Raw genomic sequence first — 19617 nt, forward strand, 5'->3', positions numbered from 1 at the left:
GAGGAAGAGAGAGAAGGGGCAGATATGAAGTAATGTAACCATGTTTAAACATTGATGCAAACCTGAAAAACTGGCATCCAGACAGAATCTTGTTATTTAAAGGTATTTTAATACAATAATACAATGTTTTTTTTAACATGCATCGAAGGTCATTTGAAAATGACTGATAAAAGATGACTTTAAGATGCAGCCCTCGTTCAAAAGTCAGCTCAAAATGACCATAAAGAATGTAGAGAGGAGAAGAAAAGCCTTAAAACCAGTTGACTACAGGAAGGACTCTTCTAGGGCTCTTCTACTTAAACCTCAGTGTGAGTGAGGATATGTAATGATATCTGCTTCAGATGTCAAATTTCCCTCAGGAGTGTCTCTGCTATCTGCTATCTAATGCATGACTACGTCTTTAAGGAGGAGTGGGATGCATACCTAGAAATCACTAGTCTGGTCTGGGGAGAGATAGCGGTAGTTTATGTTGACTTCCCACATGGTACTTTACTACCTTTTGTAAAGATTTTAATCTGGCTTCAGACCACATCACAGCACTGAGACTGGACAGATAAACATATTAAATGACACTCATCTGAATACTGATTCAGGTAAAACATCAGTTCTGGTGCTGCTTGGTCTTAGTGTAATGACTGGAAATACGGGTTGGATTATCTGGTTCAGTCCTCAATTGGTTCATATCATATCTCAAAAGCATCATGTGGTGTCCCACAGGGTTCGATTCTTGAGCCACTACCATTCAACCTGTAAATGCTCCCACTCGGCCACATCACAGCTATGCAGACGACGCCCTGATTTACTTAGCCGTCTCACCAAATGAAATAAAGACAAGACAGAAGTCGTATTTGGCAGCAAGGAGGAAAGACTCAAACTTAAGAGCTTCAGCAGCACATCAAGACAAAAACTAAATCAGCATTTTACCACCTCAAACAAACAGCATGCTTGTGATTGATTAATTGATTCTTTACTGCACTTTTACTCCCTTTACTGAATTTGGGGGAACATCATTACTGCACTGTAACTGCACAATAACTATGATCTATTATTTCTCATCTATTTGTATTTTACTTTATGTTATCTCAATTTATTCTATTTTAATAGATTTTATTTATACGTTTCCCTAATGCATTTTTGCAATGTGTAAAGAACTCTGAATTGCCTTTGTTTTTGAAAGCTGCTATACAAATAAACTTAAATGTCTCTACTTTAACTTATAAACATTCTAATAATGACATGAAACTTTAAAAAGGTAGAAAAACCTTCTCCATCTGAGACCAATCTAGGTGATCAGACGGGGAGACCAAGTGTGAAAGAAAGAGTATCATGATTGTAGTATAGAGGAAATTTTCCAGATGAATCATATTGAGTTATATAAACGTTCACATCGGAACATCTGAACAGAAATATGAGCAACTTTATTACAAAATATAATAAATTCATGAGAACAGCCACAATCCTCCTTATATATTAACATGAATCGTGTTGTAGGAAAAGGTTTTGGATAATTCATTATAGATTTCTTCACTTACACACCAGTTCATATTGCAACAGAATGACACAACAGTGCTTCTAGTAACATGTCTGGTTGTTCTACGTTACATTTGAGGCATTTGTCAGACAGAACCACACACTCCGCTGCAAGCAGAGGAGAAAGTGATGCAACCAGAAGCTAGCATGAGTAAGTTAACCACACACACAACCCGACATAAACACTCCAGCGTGCACACACATGTTGCACAAGAAGCAGTTGATCAGGAGGGACGATAGCTCAGGTCCAGCCTTGAGGAAAGGGTGGAGCAGTGTGTTTGTGTGCGATTGGAACATAGTTAGGGAGGAAAAAAGGGGGTTAACGCTCTGGTTCTTGTTAGGATTTGACGCGAGGTGCTGAAGGGTGCACGTACAAGGCCTGACATGACTTAGGCTCTCTGCAGGGTGTCTGAAAAGTTAAAGTTTTGGAGGTGTGTGAATCCCATGTCTGACAGCGGTGTCCAGTGGGAAGTTTGATCAGAGTGTGATTTCCGATTTTTCAACACTCTAATAAGGGCTGCAGAAAGCATGAAGACAGAGAGAATGAGGCTGAAAACACAGCATAACAAACAGGAGAGGTTCCGCCTATTCTGATCCCGGCGCTGTCAACTTAATTTGTTTTGTTATTGTTGTCTAGACGAGAATAATTGTTGGTAGCAGCAGCTCAACCTCAACAACAATGAGGTCTTGGATGATTCTTTTTTTTTCCTTAGATGTTTTTCTATAAGAGTGCAGGGGCTGCAGTTGGGGGCTGGGGCTACTGAAAAGGCTGAATATTTAAGGTCTGCGGTAGGAGGGTCTGAAAGCCAAGAGCTGCGGCCAGAGTTTGAGGACAGGTTGGTATGAGTTAGGGGGGGGGGTTTCATGCATGACATAGATGAGGGGCAGAGCAGCAAGCCAGTCAGGAAATGAAGGCTGTTAAGACATGACAAAAAGCAAATGTAATGCACAGAAACACATGCATGCTTCACATCAAATCATTTAATAATAATTTAAATTAGAGGAGTTCAAAACATGCAGAACTAAACTGGGACATCTCAGTCGGCTGCTCATCTGAATTCATGTTACAACTGAGAGATGTGCTCGCAAGCTGCTAACCCTGCGATACATGACATGTCAGCTGCTCCCAGTGGAAAAATACATGGTGATAAAGCAGAGCATGGGTCAGACGACAGGCCCTGTTTGGATGACCCATCACCATGGGAACTTTGAGGGAACCGGATCGTTATAGCAACCGAGGGGCAACTCAGTCCACTCGGGAACTGTAGGAAAGAAGAAGGAGAAGCAAGAGACAGAGAGGGGAACAAGAGAGAGAAATGTTGCCTGAAGACAGAGATAAAACTGACAGCTATAAACTGTCATTTGTACAGATTGGAGGGTGTGAATGGTGCGTATGTGTCCCACGGGTTGGTACTTGCAACAGGAATGTAGATCAGATAAGGTAGGGGTGTGTCACATGTAGCGGCCTACAAACACACTAAAACAGGACCACAACATTACAAGAACAAGAGCAGGTTTGTTTCAGTTAATTGAATAATCATTTACCTATACAAAGTCAAAAATTGCAGAAAACTGCCATCACAAGCACCACCAATACAATGTACTGTAACTATATCAGTTTCAGTGCCTCACTGTTTTTTGGATGTACACAAAGGTCAACAATAATCAATGCTGTCCAGGACAGAGCATCATCTAAGTGTGGACAGCCTGTCCTACTCACAGGTGCTGTTAGGACATAAATTCCCTCATACTTTCTGATCTGTCTGTATATGTGTTGCTCTTTGATTCATGCCTCTCACACACAAAGCCACTAAACATGCAAGGAATCTGCCAGCATTCCCGGCAGACCACAGTGCACCAAGCCTGACGGAGCCCATATACGGACACAGACTGCCGCAGACTCCCTCTCTGCTGACTCACAAGCCCCCTCCCCCTTTGTATGAGAGAGAGAGAGAGAGAGAGAGAGAGAGAGAGAGAGAGAGAGAGAGAGAGAGAGAGAGAGAGAGAGCGTGTCTGTGGTTGATGCTCCTTTTGCCCCAAAAACTCCCATGACTCATCTGTTTGGCTCGTTGCTGCAGCCCCCCCAGTGACAACGCTATGGCATCATCGCAACCCCTGACCCACAGCCTGACCTGATCCCAGCATCTCAGGGAGGGGGGGGGGGTAGAGGAGAGCGACAGCAGGAGGAAAGGCTCTGCACAATATTCAGGTTGAACTGCAACATCTGGAGCAGATTAATCCTGAGATCTTGTAAGACGCAGGACGAAACAGCACAGCAGGTCTAGATAGTCCTGAGGTGTCTGCCTTCCCTGTCCATCGCTCACAGTATCCTTATATTTATTCATATATGATACATAAGAATAGAATAGAATAAAAACAATCGCAGGACTGTCAGGGGAATTTTGACACAGATTTACTTCACACCCGTGAGCCAATCCACTGATTGCGGCGATTCCACTGAATTAACTGATTACACTGCAAAATGTGGCAGTGCAAGTGCTTGTGCTTTACTGTATACTTCAGAACTAGACTGATAAGTGGGCCAGGCAGATATATTAGCTTTTTGCAAATATATCTGTATCCGTGTTTTTTGGCATTTTAAAAACTCTCAAGTGTCATAGCTTCAAAGTTTACATATCAGTTGGGCTGTATGCATTTTAATACTAATTAATATATGTAACTGTAACCTGATGTGTTACCAAAAATAGATTTTGATGGCTGATATTAAAAAAGTATGTTCACATGTACAGTTTGTACATTTTCATTTCAGTAATTGGAATAAATTACTCTACATTAGGTCTTGAACATTAAGTCTAGTGAGCTAACTAGCAATTGTAATGGAATTCATTTTATGGTAGCCCACCGAGCACTTAACACTCTCCACACAACATTTGCTTTAAGCGTGTTATGTTTAATGTACAGCACAGACTACATACATATTGAACAAATTTACTTTTGGCCAACTTCTCATACATTAAGATAGTCAAAGTGTGCTAGGGCTAGCAGAACAATGGTGCCCCCCCACACACACACGCACACACACACACGCACACACACACGCGCACACACACACGCACACGCACACAGAACAAGCCATGCCTGGAAAAGGGGGAGTGATTGGAGTGACCTAAACCCAGTCAGACAGAACACTCTGAGGAAATGTCACACATTCCTCACTGCTCATATCACACACACACACACACACACACACACACACACTGAAGATGAACTATGGGACATGAAACCCAATAAAATAACTTATCAGAAATATTTGCTTTAGAACTGTGACATGTATTCAGCTTGTAGACTCAAACATCCAAAAGCTGAAAATCATTGACCTGGAGCTCTCTTCTTTCCCTCCCTCCCTCCCTCCCTCCCTCCCTCCCACCTCTCCTCCTTCCCCCTTCTAACTCCATGCAACAAGCCACACTGGGGCTACTACACTTCCTCCTTTTCCTTTCTACTGCTTCCAGTCATCCTCCCTCCCTCCCTCCGCTCTCCTTCTCTTCACTCCCTCCGCTGGAAAAAGTTCCTCCTGGTTTTTTAGCCTTAAAAGGGCAGAAGCAAACTGGATCTTGGCAGCCTCCCATTCCCTGGGCTCTGGTTACAGACATAGGGAGGAGGGAGGACAGGACAGGGGAGGGGAAGGGAAGGGAGTCAGAGGGGGTGGTGGGCCAAGAAAGAAAAGAGAGGAGAAAAAAAAAGGAAGGGAAAAGTGCTGTGTGGGACATTTTTAAAGCCCGCTCTGACAACAGCACCCGCTGAGGATGGGCTGAGATATGTTCACTTGAGTGAGGAGACCAGATAGGCTGAGAGAAAAATGATGTTTGAGGGGGATAGGCAAAGAAGGAAAAATAAAAAACATGAAGAGAACAGGGAGCAGCAAGTAGGGACAGGCTGAGACAGAGGCTGAAGAGGTGAGAGGAGGACACGGGCACCACATGAAATGATGAATGAGGAGGTTTAATAAATACCATGCGGCTTTAATCAACTGTTTGTTTCCTGGAAACATCTGAGAACTAAAATCAACCATAAGAGCAGAGTTTGGGTTTACAAGTAATTGATAGTTCTTGGCCTTGGCAAAAATGATTCAGGTCTGGAAAAGTAGATTCCCTTCAGATGCGTTTCTGGCACGGGAGGCTGTATCTGTTTGTAGGTCAAATCTTGTAACATAATGACAGTAAGCAAAACACACAGCAAAAAAACTCAAACTGACATAGTCCACTGCAGTTTTCTGGACATTTTATATATAAAAAAAGATTACATTACAGGCAACAGTGTCATTGCAGTTTATATGCAAAGGGCCAATTTGTTCAAATATCTCACTTAACAACTGTAGATGGAAGTTAGTTAAAGAATATGTTGCTTTATGTCTGCTTGTTCGGTCTGAACATGAGGCATGGGGTGCTGGGGCATGTTTCCAACTCTGATGTAATGCAATAGCCTGAATACCACTGTACTGAATGGGAATGTGCACTCTGCTAATCCTCAGTATCCACTTGACCAGTCCCCTTTCGCCTGTGCAGACAGGAAGTTATGCTAATGATAATGAGCTGGCAGGAAGTGATCCATTTTGACCTAACCGAGTGGCTAAACTCTCCGTTATCTCACTCTCCGGCCAACATTCCTCTCTGCCCTACCCAACTGCAGTGACTCTCTCACTTTTATCTTGTTTCTGGAAACGGAAGATGAAATGTGATGCTGCAGGACATCCCTAACACAAGCAAGTACTCTGTACACAGGCTATGTAGGTTTCCCAGTGGGTCTATAAAGTGCTCCCTCATTATCCAATTGCTGACGCTGCAGTTGTTGAGTCTTGGGAGTTGCGTTAGCATTGTTGCTGTAATTACTCAGGGACATTTCAAACCTGCATTAGCTGATGTTTTGGCCGCTTAGGGGAAGCACAAACAAACACATCACTCACATATTATTACCTTATGAAGCTGATATGGTGAACATGTTAGCAAACAGTGGCTTATTGACAAAAATGTAGCGAAATTAGCATTTGGAGTCGTGTTTCTAGCAACCTGACGAATGCAAGTCCAAAGTCTACTCTCCTTTTAACTCTGTTTTATGTCTCCACCAACTGCTGAGGGCAATGTCTGGCTGTTAAGTTGCAAAATGCTCCACTTTGGCTGGAAACAACAAAATAGTTGCAAGTTGCAGGCAGTGAAACCAAAACAATGAGTTAAAACAATGGAGCTGAGGGAAACTGCAGAGCTACAGATAATTCTTCTTGGGTTTGTCTTTACGAGTGACATTTTTCATTTTACACGCAGTCATTTGATCCATTGTTAATATAAAATATTGACTGCAGCAGCTTTAATTACAGCTTGCTATGAATAGGGGTTTGGTGATATGATGATATGCTGTACAGAGTAAGACTTTTGAAATGTATCAGCTACAAGAGACTTTGACATACCATTTATACCAAGCTCAGTCTCTTTAACATCCCTGGTTTTATTTGGTCATTGTGAGCAATATTGCAAATGAATAACAAGGACAACTTTACAGCAATATTTAATTTACAAGATTTTTGTGTCAATGTGATGTAGTGACTCTGTCAAGTACTTCCTTCACTTTCATTCATTCATCCATTACATAGATCGTGCTGAACAAGCCAAACAGTGACGTGTGGATGGACCGGAGATCTAACCCTTAACGTGCTTTCAGACAGCGAGCGATTAGCAGCAGCCTCCCTCACTTTTAAGCTACGGCCGGTTGTATGTATTTAAACAAAAACACTGAACATCATGTCCATGTGCAGATGGTGTCATCCAGAGGGAGACTGACCCGCTCTGTCTACCTGTCCACATCTAAAAATCCAATGCAGGTAGGAACAGTCATAGTGAATCAGACACCTGCTACCCCAAATTGGGTTATTCACAGCTGAGTCACCTATTTCTCTTAATTGACACTTTTTCCTCACAGACCAGTAGTGTCATGCTGTGGTTGTCCCAGCACACCTGGCAAGATAATCCTTCATTATATGTGACTGTAAACCCTTGCTCACTTCAATACAGTCGGGTTTACTGGTAGCTAATGGTGGCTAAAATGTTGGCTAACATTAGGTAGATTTTTCTGTGTTGCTGATTTACAGAGTTAGTCTGCAAACTGTATTCCTCGTCTTTGCTTCGACTACTCTTAGTATGTCACTGGTAAACATTCCAATAAACATGATGTCTTAATTTCTTGTTTTACTGCATTGTAATGCTAATCTGTGCTAAAAATAAAAAAATAGGCTAGCCATAGCACAAGTATAGAAAGGTTATAACTGTTAGCAATATCTACACTGCTAGAACTGTAGCAGAAATGGGAAATGAATGGGTTCTGCAATTGTATGTTTTATTGCTTAGGAATTACATTTTTCAATTGTATGATTATATATTATATATTATTTCCTTTAAAAGGTTACAAAGATAACTTCTGCTCTAAGCCCGCTGATCTCCCTTTATCAATAATATAGTATATATCTCATTATTATGTAACAATGTGACAGGAGGAGACACCCTGGTTGTTGCCACACAGGTGTCTGTCTCAACCTGTCTCTGCTCCAAGGCAAAGACAGGAGAGCAGCCAGGTACAAAGTTACACCACAGCTCGGTTTCTTTCACATCCTGCCCGTGTGGATGTCTGGAGGACTTCTTACTATTTCAACAAACTCCACACAGGCTCAGTCAAGTACAGATAAAATAAGTATTTTTTTAAATCTGGGCTGGGCTGCTGACAGACTGGAGCAAACGTCTGCACAAAGAGCACATTATTAAATTAATAAAAACAGTCTCCGAGTCTCAATCTGCTTAACAGCTCGTGTGTGTTAAAGCTTCATCTCACAGATGCATAAACAGGATGATGCCAGGTGAAATGATCGAGCTTGTTCAAACATGGGTGTGATGAGCACAGTGGAATATGCTCATTAGCTATCTCTCTTCACATGCACAATAAGAGCAAATTGTCACAGAACTCAAGATTTAAAGATTAGATGAATGTAAAAACATCCTCTAACTAAACACACAACTATACAGAACCATGCAAATCAGATGGAGAGTTGACTTGACAGTACGAGACATAACTGAGAGCCTGAGCTGTTTGAGCAGTGCTACAGTCAGTGTCTCTCCCCTCATTCACTCCACTGCCTGCTAGATGGCAGCCTTGCCACTCTTTGACTGACTGAATACATTTCCTCTGGATTTATCAGCAATCATGTGTCTGCTGCCGCTGCCAGATCATGTGGGGTTTTGTGAAAACTGCAGAAAGAGAGATTACCTGTTGGGTTGAAACCTCATTACAGTGAACACTAAACTGCAGTCTGTGCTGGGAGACTGCCACTGTGGCTGGATGTACTGTTAACTGTTGAGATTCTCAAATAAAACAAACAAGAGTTTGGCAAGTGTCGTGTGAAGTGACCTTCCTGCTACAGTAGCTCTGTAGTCCAGTTTAGGGCTGAAACAATTAGTTGCTTAATCCATTAGTCAATCAATAGAAATTGAATTGCCAACTAATTTGATAAGTGATTAATCGTTTAAAACAATAGTTTGACTTTTTGGGAAACGTATTCACTTTCTTGTCGAGAATTAGATGAGAAGATTGATACCAATCTCATGCCTTTGCAGTAAATATGAAGCTACAGCCAGGAGATGGTTAGCTTAGCTTAGCATAAAGACTGGAAATAGGGGGATCAACTAGCCTGGCTCTGTCTGAACAAAATCCACCTACCAGCAGAATTAACATGTTATATCTTGTTTGTTTAATCCGTACAAAAACCTCAGTGTAAAAAAAGACAAGTTGTGGTTTTACTGGGGGTTTTACGTCGGGGACTATTTCTTTGGTGGGTGCAGTAACTTCCAGGAAGTCACTGAGCCTGGCACACAACTGCCAATAAAACCACAACTCTATCTCATTGTAAACTGAATAAGTTTGGGTTTTGGGCTGTTCATCGGGATAAAAATGCAATGTGAAGATGTCGCCTCAGGCTCTTAGAATCTTTGGCTACTTTTTAATCTTTCCAGACATTTTATAGCATAAATGACTAATCCATGATTGATTAACGATTATTATTTGCAGCCCTAGTCCAGTTCCACACTCCACTACTGTGGCCTTGATTGCTTTTCGGGTGGAGCAAATTACTGGCTTGTCTTAAGTAAGTCTTGATGACAGTGTACAGTGTTACAACTGGGCGCTGTTGCTTATCAATACATGTCCATTTTTAGCAAGCGAGCTCAGAATAAGTGAAATGAGAAATGAAAGAGGTGTGGACATCAAGATACAACAGAAAAAAAAACTGAGAAGTCATCAATTAGTAAAATGACCCAAAGGGCCGAAAGTGTTGTGAAAATAAAGTTTGGTGAATAAACTGGTGAAAGAAAAGAGAGAAAGAAAAGAGAGAGACAGCTTCAGAGCAACGACAGAGGGAGGGACGTCGTGCATCATGCTGAGCACTTTGGTAATTTGTGGTGAGGGTTGCTGGCTGGGTGTGCCCACTTTCTGCAATGAAAGGAGGAAGTAAAAGAGGAGAGCGGGCTCCTCTCTCATCTTCAGATTAAGTGACTCAAGAGGAACTGCCAGGATGAGGGTGAGTCAGCTGTAGGGACAGACAGACAGACAGACAGACAGTGCTGACTCGGATGGCTCTCTGGTGCCGGGTACTGCGCCCTGAATACCACCAGAGCACAGTTTAATCGCTGGCATCAAGATCAGAAAAATGCAGGGAAAAGGAATCTCCTTTAGGAATGAGTGAGAGTTCTGTGTCCGAAAAATGAACCTCCTAAAATAGAAAAGAAAACATTTCTGAGGCACATTGCATGTGAACTTGGGGACTCTTAGAACTCCGTTTGCATTGATGGTTATCTTATATCGCCAACCACAGCCTTGATAAACACAATCTCTACTGGCGATGTGATTTGTCCACAGCAGCTCCGCCTCTTCCTGCCAGCTAAGATGAAGTTTGGGGTGCTGTAGATTTGACATGAGGTTCAAACAGTGCCATCACCTCACCTGTTGGCTGCAGCGGGAAGCAGCAACATGCGTGTGGAGACCATGAAGTGAGCCAGACGTTCCCCCTGCAGGGGATGACAGGGACTCACTCATGTCTGATTCACACAGACTCAGAGTCACAAACCTCTTCCTTTCCTTCCGACCACAGACTCTCTGTTGACAAAGGTGCCTTGTCTGTCTTAACTCCAGGTGTGGGAGGGTGTAACATCTGATAGGATTAGTCATTCTTATGCAATCTCAACTATGGATTGATTTAACGAGATTCAATTTGGGACCAAGTCCATCAAGGACCCTTGAGCCTCTTTGAGATGTTAGAAAGCACAACACCAGATGGCTGCATTCTGCTAGTTTTGTATCAGCAGAAAATGACTTTAATTCACTTGCATTCTGATAAACAACTGCAAAATCACCCGTGTCGTGAGCAGGCAAGCAGCTGCATGTAGGCAAAGCCCATTAAACCCAGTTTTATGTCACCAAGCGTGAGCCAAGTCCTGTCTAATGCTGCGGAGACCCAGTCCCAGCCCACTGCACGACATGAGCACAGACAATAGCCCTGTGTGTCTCCCTCCCTCCCTCCCTGTGTGTGTGTGTGTGTGTGTGTGTGTGTGTGTGTGTGTGTGTGTTCAGCTCTCCCATCCCACTAGGCCTGAATTACACCCCGGCCCACAGAGTTTGGCTCGCACCGGCCCAGCCCGGCTCAAGCGGCAGGGGAACACAGAAAGCCTGGGGCCCCTCTGCACAGTCAGACCCCCCCCCCCCCCCCCCAAAACAACCATCAAATCTAGACAGCCGGAGACAAAAGCTCTGTGCCCCTGGACACCATGCAGGGAAACGCCTGCTTTCTCACTGAAAACACGCTCGGTAATGTGACCAGCACCGGCAACTTTCCTGTAGACTTCCTCAACACTCGTTCACAGGAAAAGGAGGACTCAAGTGTGTTTTCACCACTCTTTCTTTACAAGGTGACACTTTTTTTCCCTTCTGGGCAGCAACTTGCTCAACTTTCTTCGACCCTGCAGGCATGCTCACATGCACTGTTCTTTTAATTATCACCATCTATCTTACAGTCCTTTCTATCGGTTGCTTAGCAATAGATTTAGATGCTTAGCACCAAATTCTTCAAGAACATCAAACAACCACTTAGAAGAGAGGAGAGGCCACCTGAATGGAGGTGGAGATGAGTTAGAGGAGTTTCTAGACCAAAGCGGGCACACTGGCACTCATTCATTACACTCAGCACTGTTTCTGCGGTGTGCACAGACTTATCTGACTCACCTATGGACACCAGCTTTATGTTCTCTTTGTCCAGGAACTCCAGAGCCACCGACACGTTCTCCAGCTGCATCTGGCGGAAGGTGGGCCTCTGGTTGTACTTTCTGAACATCTTCTTCTGGGACAGGACCTCCAGGAGCCCGATGAGCCGCAGCCCGTCGCTGAGGTCCGTCTGCAAGTTGCCGATCCTCTTGTTGACGCATTTCAGGTGCTCGTTACACCAGCGGGTGAAGGTGTTCTGCTGGATCTTCTTCCACGGCGCATCCTCGGCCAGGTCCTTCTCCGTGGCGGGCATTTCTGCGTCCTTGTCCGTGGAGAGAGCGTTGGGAGCGGGCGCGGCGCTCTGGTGGAGCCGGGGGTGTGAACCACTCATTTTTATGGTCTCGGCTGTCTCTCGGTTCGCTGGCTTTTTTTTTTTCTGGGTGGAGTCTGCTCAACTCTGCGTGGCCGCTCCCTCTTTTTTTTTCTCTCTCTCTCTCTCTCAATTTGTAGCTCGTCTCTGTTTGAGAGAAAAGGGAAAGAAAGAAAGGAGTGAACATGAGAGAGTGACTTATAGCCCGGAGGTAGAGATTTTGCATAGAAAGTAGGCGGTTATGGCAGAAAAGGGAGTCATTTTGGAGGAAACTGGTGATGCACTTCTTCATGTCCAGGACTCCCAATTTAAGAATAAACTGACTCACTTCTGAACTCGTAAAAGATGGCAGCCATTAGTTTAAGACTAACTAAAGCTGTGGGGGAGAGACACCAGAGGGAAAAGTACAGTCAACACATTTCCCAATAAATAACATGACCGTAACATTGTCCAGATACAAGACATTGGTCTGATGAATCCAACTTTACAGATATTTGAAATAGAAATACTAAGTAGAGAAAATGGGTTTTCTTGCCCCTGACTCACCTCAATAGTTAAAGTGTGTTTTAGGCTTTTCTCTGTTTGTCTAACAGATAAGGAAGCTGCAGTGATCGGCTTTACTTTCCAAAACACAAGCCTCATTCTCAGCCCTGGTCTCTCCCTGATTATATGGGGACAGTCTTCCTCCTTCCTCCTCCTTCCTCCCATCATTTGTCACAATGACGCTATGGCTATATGGATGAGAAGGGAGTCGTTTTCTGCGCTGGAGAAACAAACTGAGTTGAAGGGCCCACGTTCAGGGTCCCTGTGAGCATATGAGCTCATGTTCATGGGTCCCCTGCGGCAGTGAAGTAAATATTTGAGATATCCAGAGGGATATGAGCGTCAGTGACTCCTCATAAGGTCACAGAGTTATGTTTGTTTGTGTCTGTTGGTCTGCATTGCAGCTTTGTTCAACTTTCCTTCTGTGTGCAGTTGTTCGTGACTGCAGGCATGGACTGTGTGCTTATTTGTGGTAAATTTCTGCCTTCATCTGTGTGCATGTTTGTGTGACATCACTGTGTGTGCAGCCTTATCTTTAAAGAGGGTTACAGTGCAGATCAGCCAGACATTGAGTGTCTAGACACCAGCCTTACCCACCTCCTCTATTTGTCTTCACTGTACTGACCAAACAGCCGGATGAGATCACACACCAAGTATGCACTATATGATGTACTAATGACAGACTGAGTGTTTTATAGCAGCCGGCAGTTTCTCAAAATATAACAATGTGCTGGTTAATTTGATATTTTTCTTCATTTCCACTACAAGCTCTTTGAGGATAGCTTCAGCATTTGTGTTAAAAAGACATCTCTCCTCAGTGCATTAGAAACGTATTTTCATTGTTTTTTTTCATTGTTTTTTTTCGTCACATAAGGAGGACAGAAAGGAGATAAAGAGGGGATGAGGTGGAAAATGTTATAATGCAGACGTCTTGTCATTTCTGTTCTATTTTCATACAACAGAAAGCCTCCTGGGAAACATGTTCTAATAAAGCAATCAAAGGGGCACAATTTTACACATGATGTTCAGTTTATCAGTTGTTCCGTTTCTCGTCACTGATCTGTCTGTTGAAGAGGTGAATCATTCAGGGAACTCGGACACTAATATCAGCTCCTTTATCGTTTCCATTTCTGTAGTTTCCGCTGTTGCCGTGGTCACACGACGAGCAACAGCAGCAAGTCGAAAAAGTTGAAACATCATAAACTCCGACAGCAAAGAGCCGTGTGTGTTCATGAGAGTGGCCTCCGCCCTCCCTCTCGTTGCAGCATGTGGCATGGAGTTGGAAGATGAGAGCATTTAACAGGCTGGTCTATTGAGTTGAGTTGCATTATGGGAATTGTAGGATCCAACATTTTTTAAGATCGGCTCACACTAGCGACTAAAAGTCAGGATATCTCAATCTCTTCTGCTTCCATTTTGACCATTGTTTTTTTAAATCTCTTATTTATAAATCCCCCAACTTTGTGAAAGTACAATACTAAATCACTGGCGTGCCCCTTTAATATGACTTATTCATTTCCAAAAATCAACAAAACACATACAAGTAAATGTCTTTCGACACATTTTCTTTCTGTGAGTAATAGAGCAGCAGTGGCTGTAGAGACAGAGGGAGAGATGTGACTCTGCAGCTTTCTTGACTAAATAAGGAGCTCAGTGCCAGAAGCCACAGTGTGGCCAGGAGCCATCAGTACTTCTTTGCCTTTGTGTGTGTGTTTGTGTGTGTCTGGTGAAGGGAGAATCTGAAGAATGCCCCTCTCCCCCATAACAACCCTGGAGCCCCCAGCCTTAATAATACCCCAATAAAAGAGCCCTATTAATGTAACACACACATGCACATACACACACACACACACACACACACTGGTACCAGCATGCGTTTTATTCACTGGGCCATTTAAAACAATAGAACAATAGATTTAGATAGTTTTAAGTAGCTCTGGTCCCCCTAGCTGCGTAATTTGCTCCATTTCACAACTTTCATTACATATAAACTTGTCACGCCAGTTTACAGGCTTTGGCTGTAATTAAAATATAAAACTTATGATGGCAGTGGATACTGATTGTGTCGGAGGGCAGATTAACAGCAGCAGAAGTAATTGAAAGAGAGAAGTGAGGCACAGGAGACACAGACAAAGGAAAGCCTTAAGTGAATGGATACACAGAAACAGGAAAGCTTTGAGGGATCAACCGTAGGTTCAGCACATACTGAACTTCAGAAAGCACAATAAAGTGTTGCCTGGAAGTAAGTGAGAGCTGAGAGAACTGGGCAAATATTCACTGCATAGCGGCCTATTGTTTCAATGGAATTCACCAAATAAACAGGAGACAAAACACGGGGCGGGGACAGAAAGACACATTACAATGTCTCAGGATCTGAAGATCAAACTGATCTCTCTGGCTTGTCATTTGGTGCCCTCTAGTTAGCATTTATGGTATGACATTGTTCAGTTTTCTCTTCTTTCAATTGGCTCCTGGGCTACATTTTCTCTCTTCAGTGTTTTGGAAATCACACTCTTCTCATGACCTCTTGGCAGTTTTGCTTTTCTAAATGTATCAACTTCCTCTTTGTCTGTAATTTGGACTCATTCTGGATATTTTCCTGTCTGTACCTCAACAGTAATAGTAATCTGTATTTATATACAGGGAAATAAAAGCCAGAGGAGGAAAGTAACTAAGTACATTTCTCAAGTACGGTATTTCAGAACAAGTTTGTGGTACTTCAGTATTTTTGTTCTCCACTCCATTTCAGAGGGAAATATTGTACTTTTTACTACATTTATTTATTTTTTTGTTTTTTTACATGCAAAACACATTAGGAGCTTATAAAATATGATGCTTATAGTATGGTGCGTTACTATTAAACTACCCAGTAGTGTATCAAGTTCCTAAAACTGGTTGCACATAGACAAATTACGACATTAAGTAATGATAACCACTAACACTATATATTATCTGAAAGGAGTGTTTCTAGATAATGAATACTTTTACTTTTGACACTTTAAGTACATTTTGCTGATAAAACTTCTGTATTTTTACTCAAATAACATTTTGAATGCTGGACTTTTACCTGTAGAGGAGTATTTTTAAACTATGGTATTTCAACTTTTACACAAGGATCTGAATACTTCTTCCATCACTGATAGAAAATACTCTAAAGCACATAAAGATCACCTAACAATATAATGTAATATAAAAGTAGGTTTTCAAATGAGATTTAAAAGCTGCTCCAAAGCCTTAAGCCTACATTCAGTACGGTCGCCATGGAGAACCTCAGGTTACGAAGAGGTACATATGGGATCAAAAGGTTGCTACTGTAAGACGGAGCAAAAACAACTATGCCAGTACTGAAAGAAGACCTCACTGCTGTTACGGTTTTGGGAAACTGAGCCAAATCCGAGGGTGAGCTGAGGAACAGACCTAAATCCTGCACTGTTATTTCACATCTAGTTTACACGTCAGGCCTTTAGCCAAAGCTTACAATGAGTGCAACAGCAGCATAAGCTTCATTTCCTGGATCACAAGAACTACAAGAGACCTGGAGGGTGGAGTGCAGAGTTAAGGGCAACTACTGTTGCTTCAGTGTTTCTGTGTCAGGTGCGAATGAAGTGATGAGAAAATGAGTGCAGCCTGAGAGATAAAGAGCCAGTGTGGTGTATATCAGATATTAGATTAGACACAGTTAGAGCAGTTTAGTTAATTGTTGAGATCAGTGATAGTACCATTATTACTGTACCAGCCTGCAATGCCAGCAGCTTCTCATCATTAGCTGCAAGCCGAGCAGAGCTAACCTCACCAAAGGAAGTTAGATGAACGCTGCTAACCACATGACACATGCACTTATAGAGTGGTGTGGCGGGACAGCGAGTCACACGCACAGATTACAGTGAAGTTATGGTTTTTCCCTTATTGTCATCTGTGTGTGTGTGTGTGTGTGTGTGTGTGTGTGTGTGTGTTTTGGTGACACTTGTTGGGTGAAGGTAGGCCAAGAGGAGTCAAATAAGGACAGGTTTGGTCTACGAGTTTACATCGCACAGTTTCTATGCCAGCACCCTCTTCCTGGCTCTCACCGCCTCTTTATTATCACGGTGTTATGAAACCAAGAAGCTGCAATAACTCTCTCTCAAACGTTTGGCTGAAACATCCAAAGCCTGCAATCTGAAAAGCCACATTTTTCTCAACTGTGTTTTAGATGAAGGGTGTACAGGAATGTTATGACCTCAGTATGAAATCACCTGCCAGAAAAGGTTGGAAACAACTGGTTACGTTCACTTTGAGAATAAAGGAGGCACATTCCAGTCTTTCAGGCTCATCACCAAAGAGAAATTTAAAAGAGAGGAGAAACTTTGGAGGGGGGCAGATGATGAGGAATGTAGTGGTAAGATACCATTACTACTTCCACTAGAGACAGCTTTACTGGTTCATGACAGTAATAAAGCTCATCTTATTTTTTCACCTGATGCAACAATTGGTCCAGTCACATGAACACCAATAATATTGCATTTCAGAATTAGCCACAATACGCACAAACCCTCAGACAAGAGATTATGCTCGAAAGTTGCTCTTAACGCTCTACTGGGGAAAAATATTTCACCGTATATTTTGGAAGATTGACATCTTCTGATAATGTAGCAATTGGCAAAATATATCACACCCCACCCAGACATGGCAAATGTGTGCCATATGGGTGTAAAAACACAAAGATGTAGATTTTTGTGGAACAATTATTAGGTGAAAATAAGCAACATACTGTATGCATTAAAACGTTGTTTTAGACCATACATATGGTTCCTGGTTTCTTTATGAAATTAGTCACATATATTTTCCAAATATATTCTTGGCACCTTTTTCTATATTTTCTGGTTTATTCTCGCCTCAGGTGAAACAGAGATGGACCATGGACGTCACATTTTCTGCACTCTTATAAGCAAAACAGTTTATTTGTATTGTTACATTATTCTCTCCTATACTTTATATTTCCACCCTACAGTTCACTAGAGACTGATGCTACTGTCGCAAATAGCAAACATAAATCATTCTTGGATAAAGAAATATCTGATTCTATGAAGACCAAGAATGTGACTTTGAACTGCCTCTCAGGCCTGTCCTCACCACAAAACAACAAAAAGCATCGAGCAGGGTCATTATTTTACATCATAATACATCACTGAGCAGGATGTTGCCCTATTAGTCTGACAGAGCAACATATGGAAAAACACAGTTTGTCATCAGTTGCTTCTTTCGAGATTCCAACAAGTCAAGTCTTCATTTAAAAGTGTTAAATCATCTCTGGCAAGGTGCCACATGTGCTCTGCTTCCTGAAAAAAGTGTTCACACCCCAAAATGCAACATCACACCCAACTTCAGCTCCTCATCTGATCCATCAGAAACATGTAGTACAACGTGTAAAAAGTAAAATCTTTATAAATGGGAGGATGCGAGGGTCTAAAAGTCTCTGCTTGTCCTCTACATGAAGCAGAGCGTTAACAACGACAGCAAGTGAAGCCCCTGTCATACTTTTATGAGTGAAGAGCTCCGACTGAATATGTTCAAACGCTCTGAACTTGCGGTGTGAGACCCGCTCCCGGCGGCGGAGGGCGCAAGCGGCCACCACTCTGCCCCCCCGGTAAAAAGAAAAAAAGCCTCCAGTGCAGTCAGTGTCCGTGTATTACCTTATTTGGTGCGGAGCCCCTAATTGTTACACCGGAGAGATGCTATAGTCCACTGCTGCCGCTGCGCACGCGGAACAGCGTGCTCGTGCGCGATGCCCCACGAACAAACTGTACATGTAGGGATGAAGTGAGATGGACGGATGAGCTCCAGCCATACATCCAGGTTTACATCCTCTACCGTGACGTCCCGACTGACCCCCGCGGTGTCAGACTGTCTCACTAATTGCACCGATATATGTGTGACCACTCCGAAGCCACGAACCCAGCGGCGAAGCTTCCGAGACATTAGAAAAGTTAGTGGTGCGTGAGGCGTGGCGTGGCGTGGCGTGGCGCACCGCGACGCAGCAGCCCACCCGGTGAGAGCAGCGGACCCTCCGGTACACCGCTGGTCTCCGTCACCCCGCTCCCTCCGGTCCACACGGACTGACGGGGCTGTCATACGGTATTATACATGACAGAAAACCTCATTCATTCACATTCACAGCGCGCAACCGGGACCGCAACCACCCCGACTCAACTTAGAAGAAGACTTCGGTGTAAAACCCATCTGAAAGAAAAACCTCCCGCAGTGACAAGTCAAGCAGCATCACTCACACACACACACACACACACACACACCGACACCGACACCGACACGTCCACAGCGGGACAAAACTTACGTGTGTGTTGTAGCCTGTGATCTTCAAGTGTGCGTGTGTCTCTCCGGTCCGCTCAGTCAGTGCGCGCAGCAGCCCGCAGTTACTGTGTGTGTGTTTGTGTATGTGTATGTGTGTGCTGCTGCACTGAGGTCCCGGACCTCCCTCCCCACGCGCAGTCCCGGTGGGGGGAAATGGGTGTATTGGTTGTGCTGGTGGCGTTAAGTAAAGAAAGAGATAGTTCCTCCGCTCTTTTGCTCTTTTCTACCTCTGCGTGTCCTCGATCTCTCTCTCTCTCTCTCTCTCTCTCTCTCTCGGTCCTCCACCGGGAGAGCCTTAATTGGTAAACTGGTACCGCAGAAGAGGTGCTGGGGGTGTTTCTCTCTCTCTCTCTCTCTCTCTCTCTCTCTCTCTTACATGGGTGACGTCATGACCGCGCCTTCGGGATTTTAAAGGTATGATGTGACCGGCCCGTGCAGCGCCCCTATCTCCCCCATCTCTTTATTTAACCCCTGGGTGTGTGTGTGGATAGATGTTCGTCTTCACTCCCTTCCTTTGTCTTTGTGTGTGTATATGTGTGTGTGTGTGTGTGTGTGTGTGTGTGTGTGTGTGTGTGAGAGAG

At 43.4% G+C, this 19617-nt stretch overlaps 1 protein-coding gene across 2 annotated transcripts in view; it reads right to left on the reverse strand.

Moving 5' to 3' along the window:
- Positions 1-19253, reverse strand: part of flna (filamin A, alpha (actin binding protein 280)) — a 46194-nt gene extending 26941 nt beyond the window's left edge. For both annotated transcript variants that reach the window (XM_070910419.1, XM_070910418.1), the window contains exons 1-2: positions 19020-19253; positions 11800-12295 (exon numbers count right to left, since the gene is read on the reverse strand). In XM_070910419.1, the coding sequence (XP_070766520.1) occupies positions 11800-12169 (370 nt within the window). In that variant the 5' untranslated portion in view covers positions 12170-12295; positions 19020-19253. The remainder of the gene's footprint in view (positions 1-11799; positions 12296-19019) is intronic.
- Between the last annotated feature and the right edge of the window lie 364 nt (positions 19254-19617).

Source organism: Enoplosus armatus, chromosome 8 (genome assembly GCF_043641665.1).
Source record: "Enoplosus armatus isolate fEnoArm2 chromosome 8, fEnoArm2.hap1, whole genome shotgun sequence".
Classification (NCBI taxonomy): domain Eukaryota; kingdom Metazoa; phylum Chordata; class Actinopteri; order Centrarchiformes; family Enoplosidae; genus Enoplosus; species Enoplosus armatus.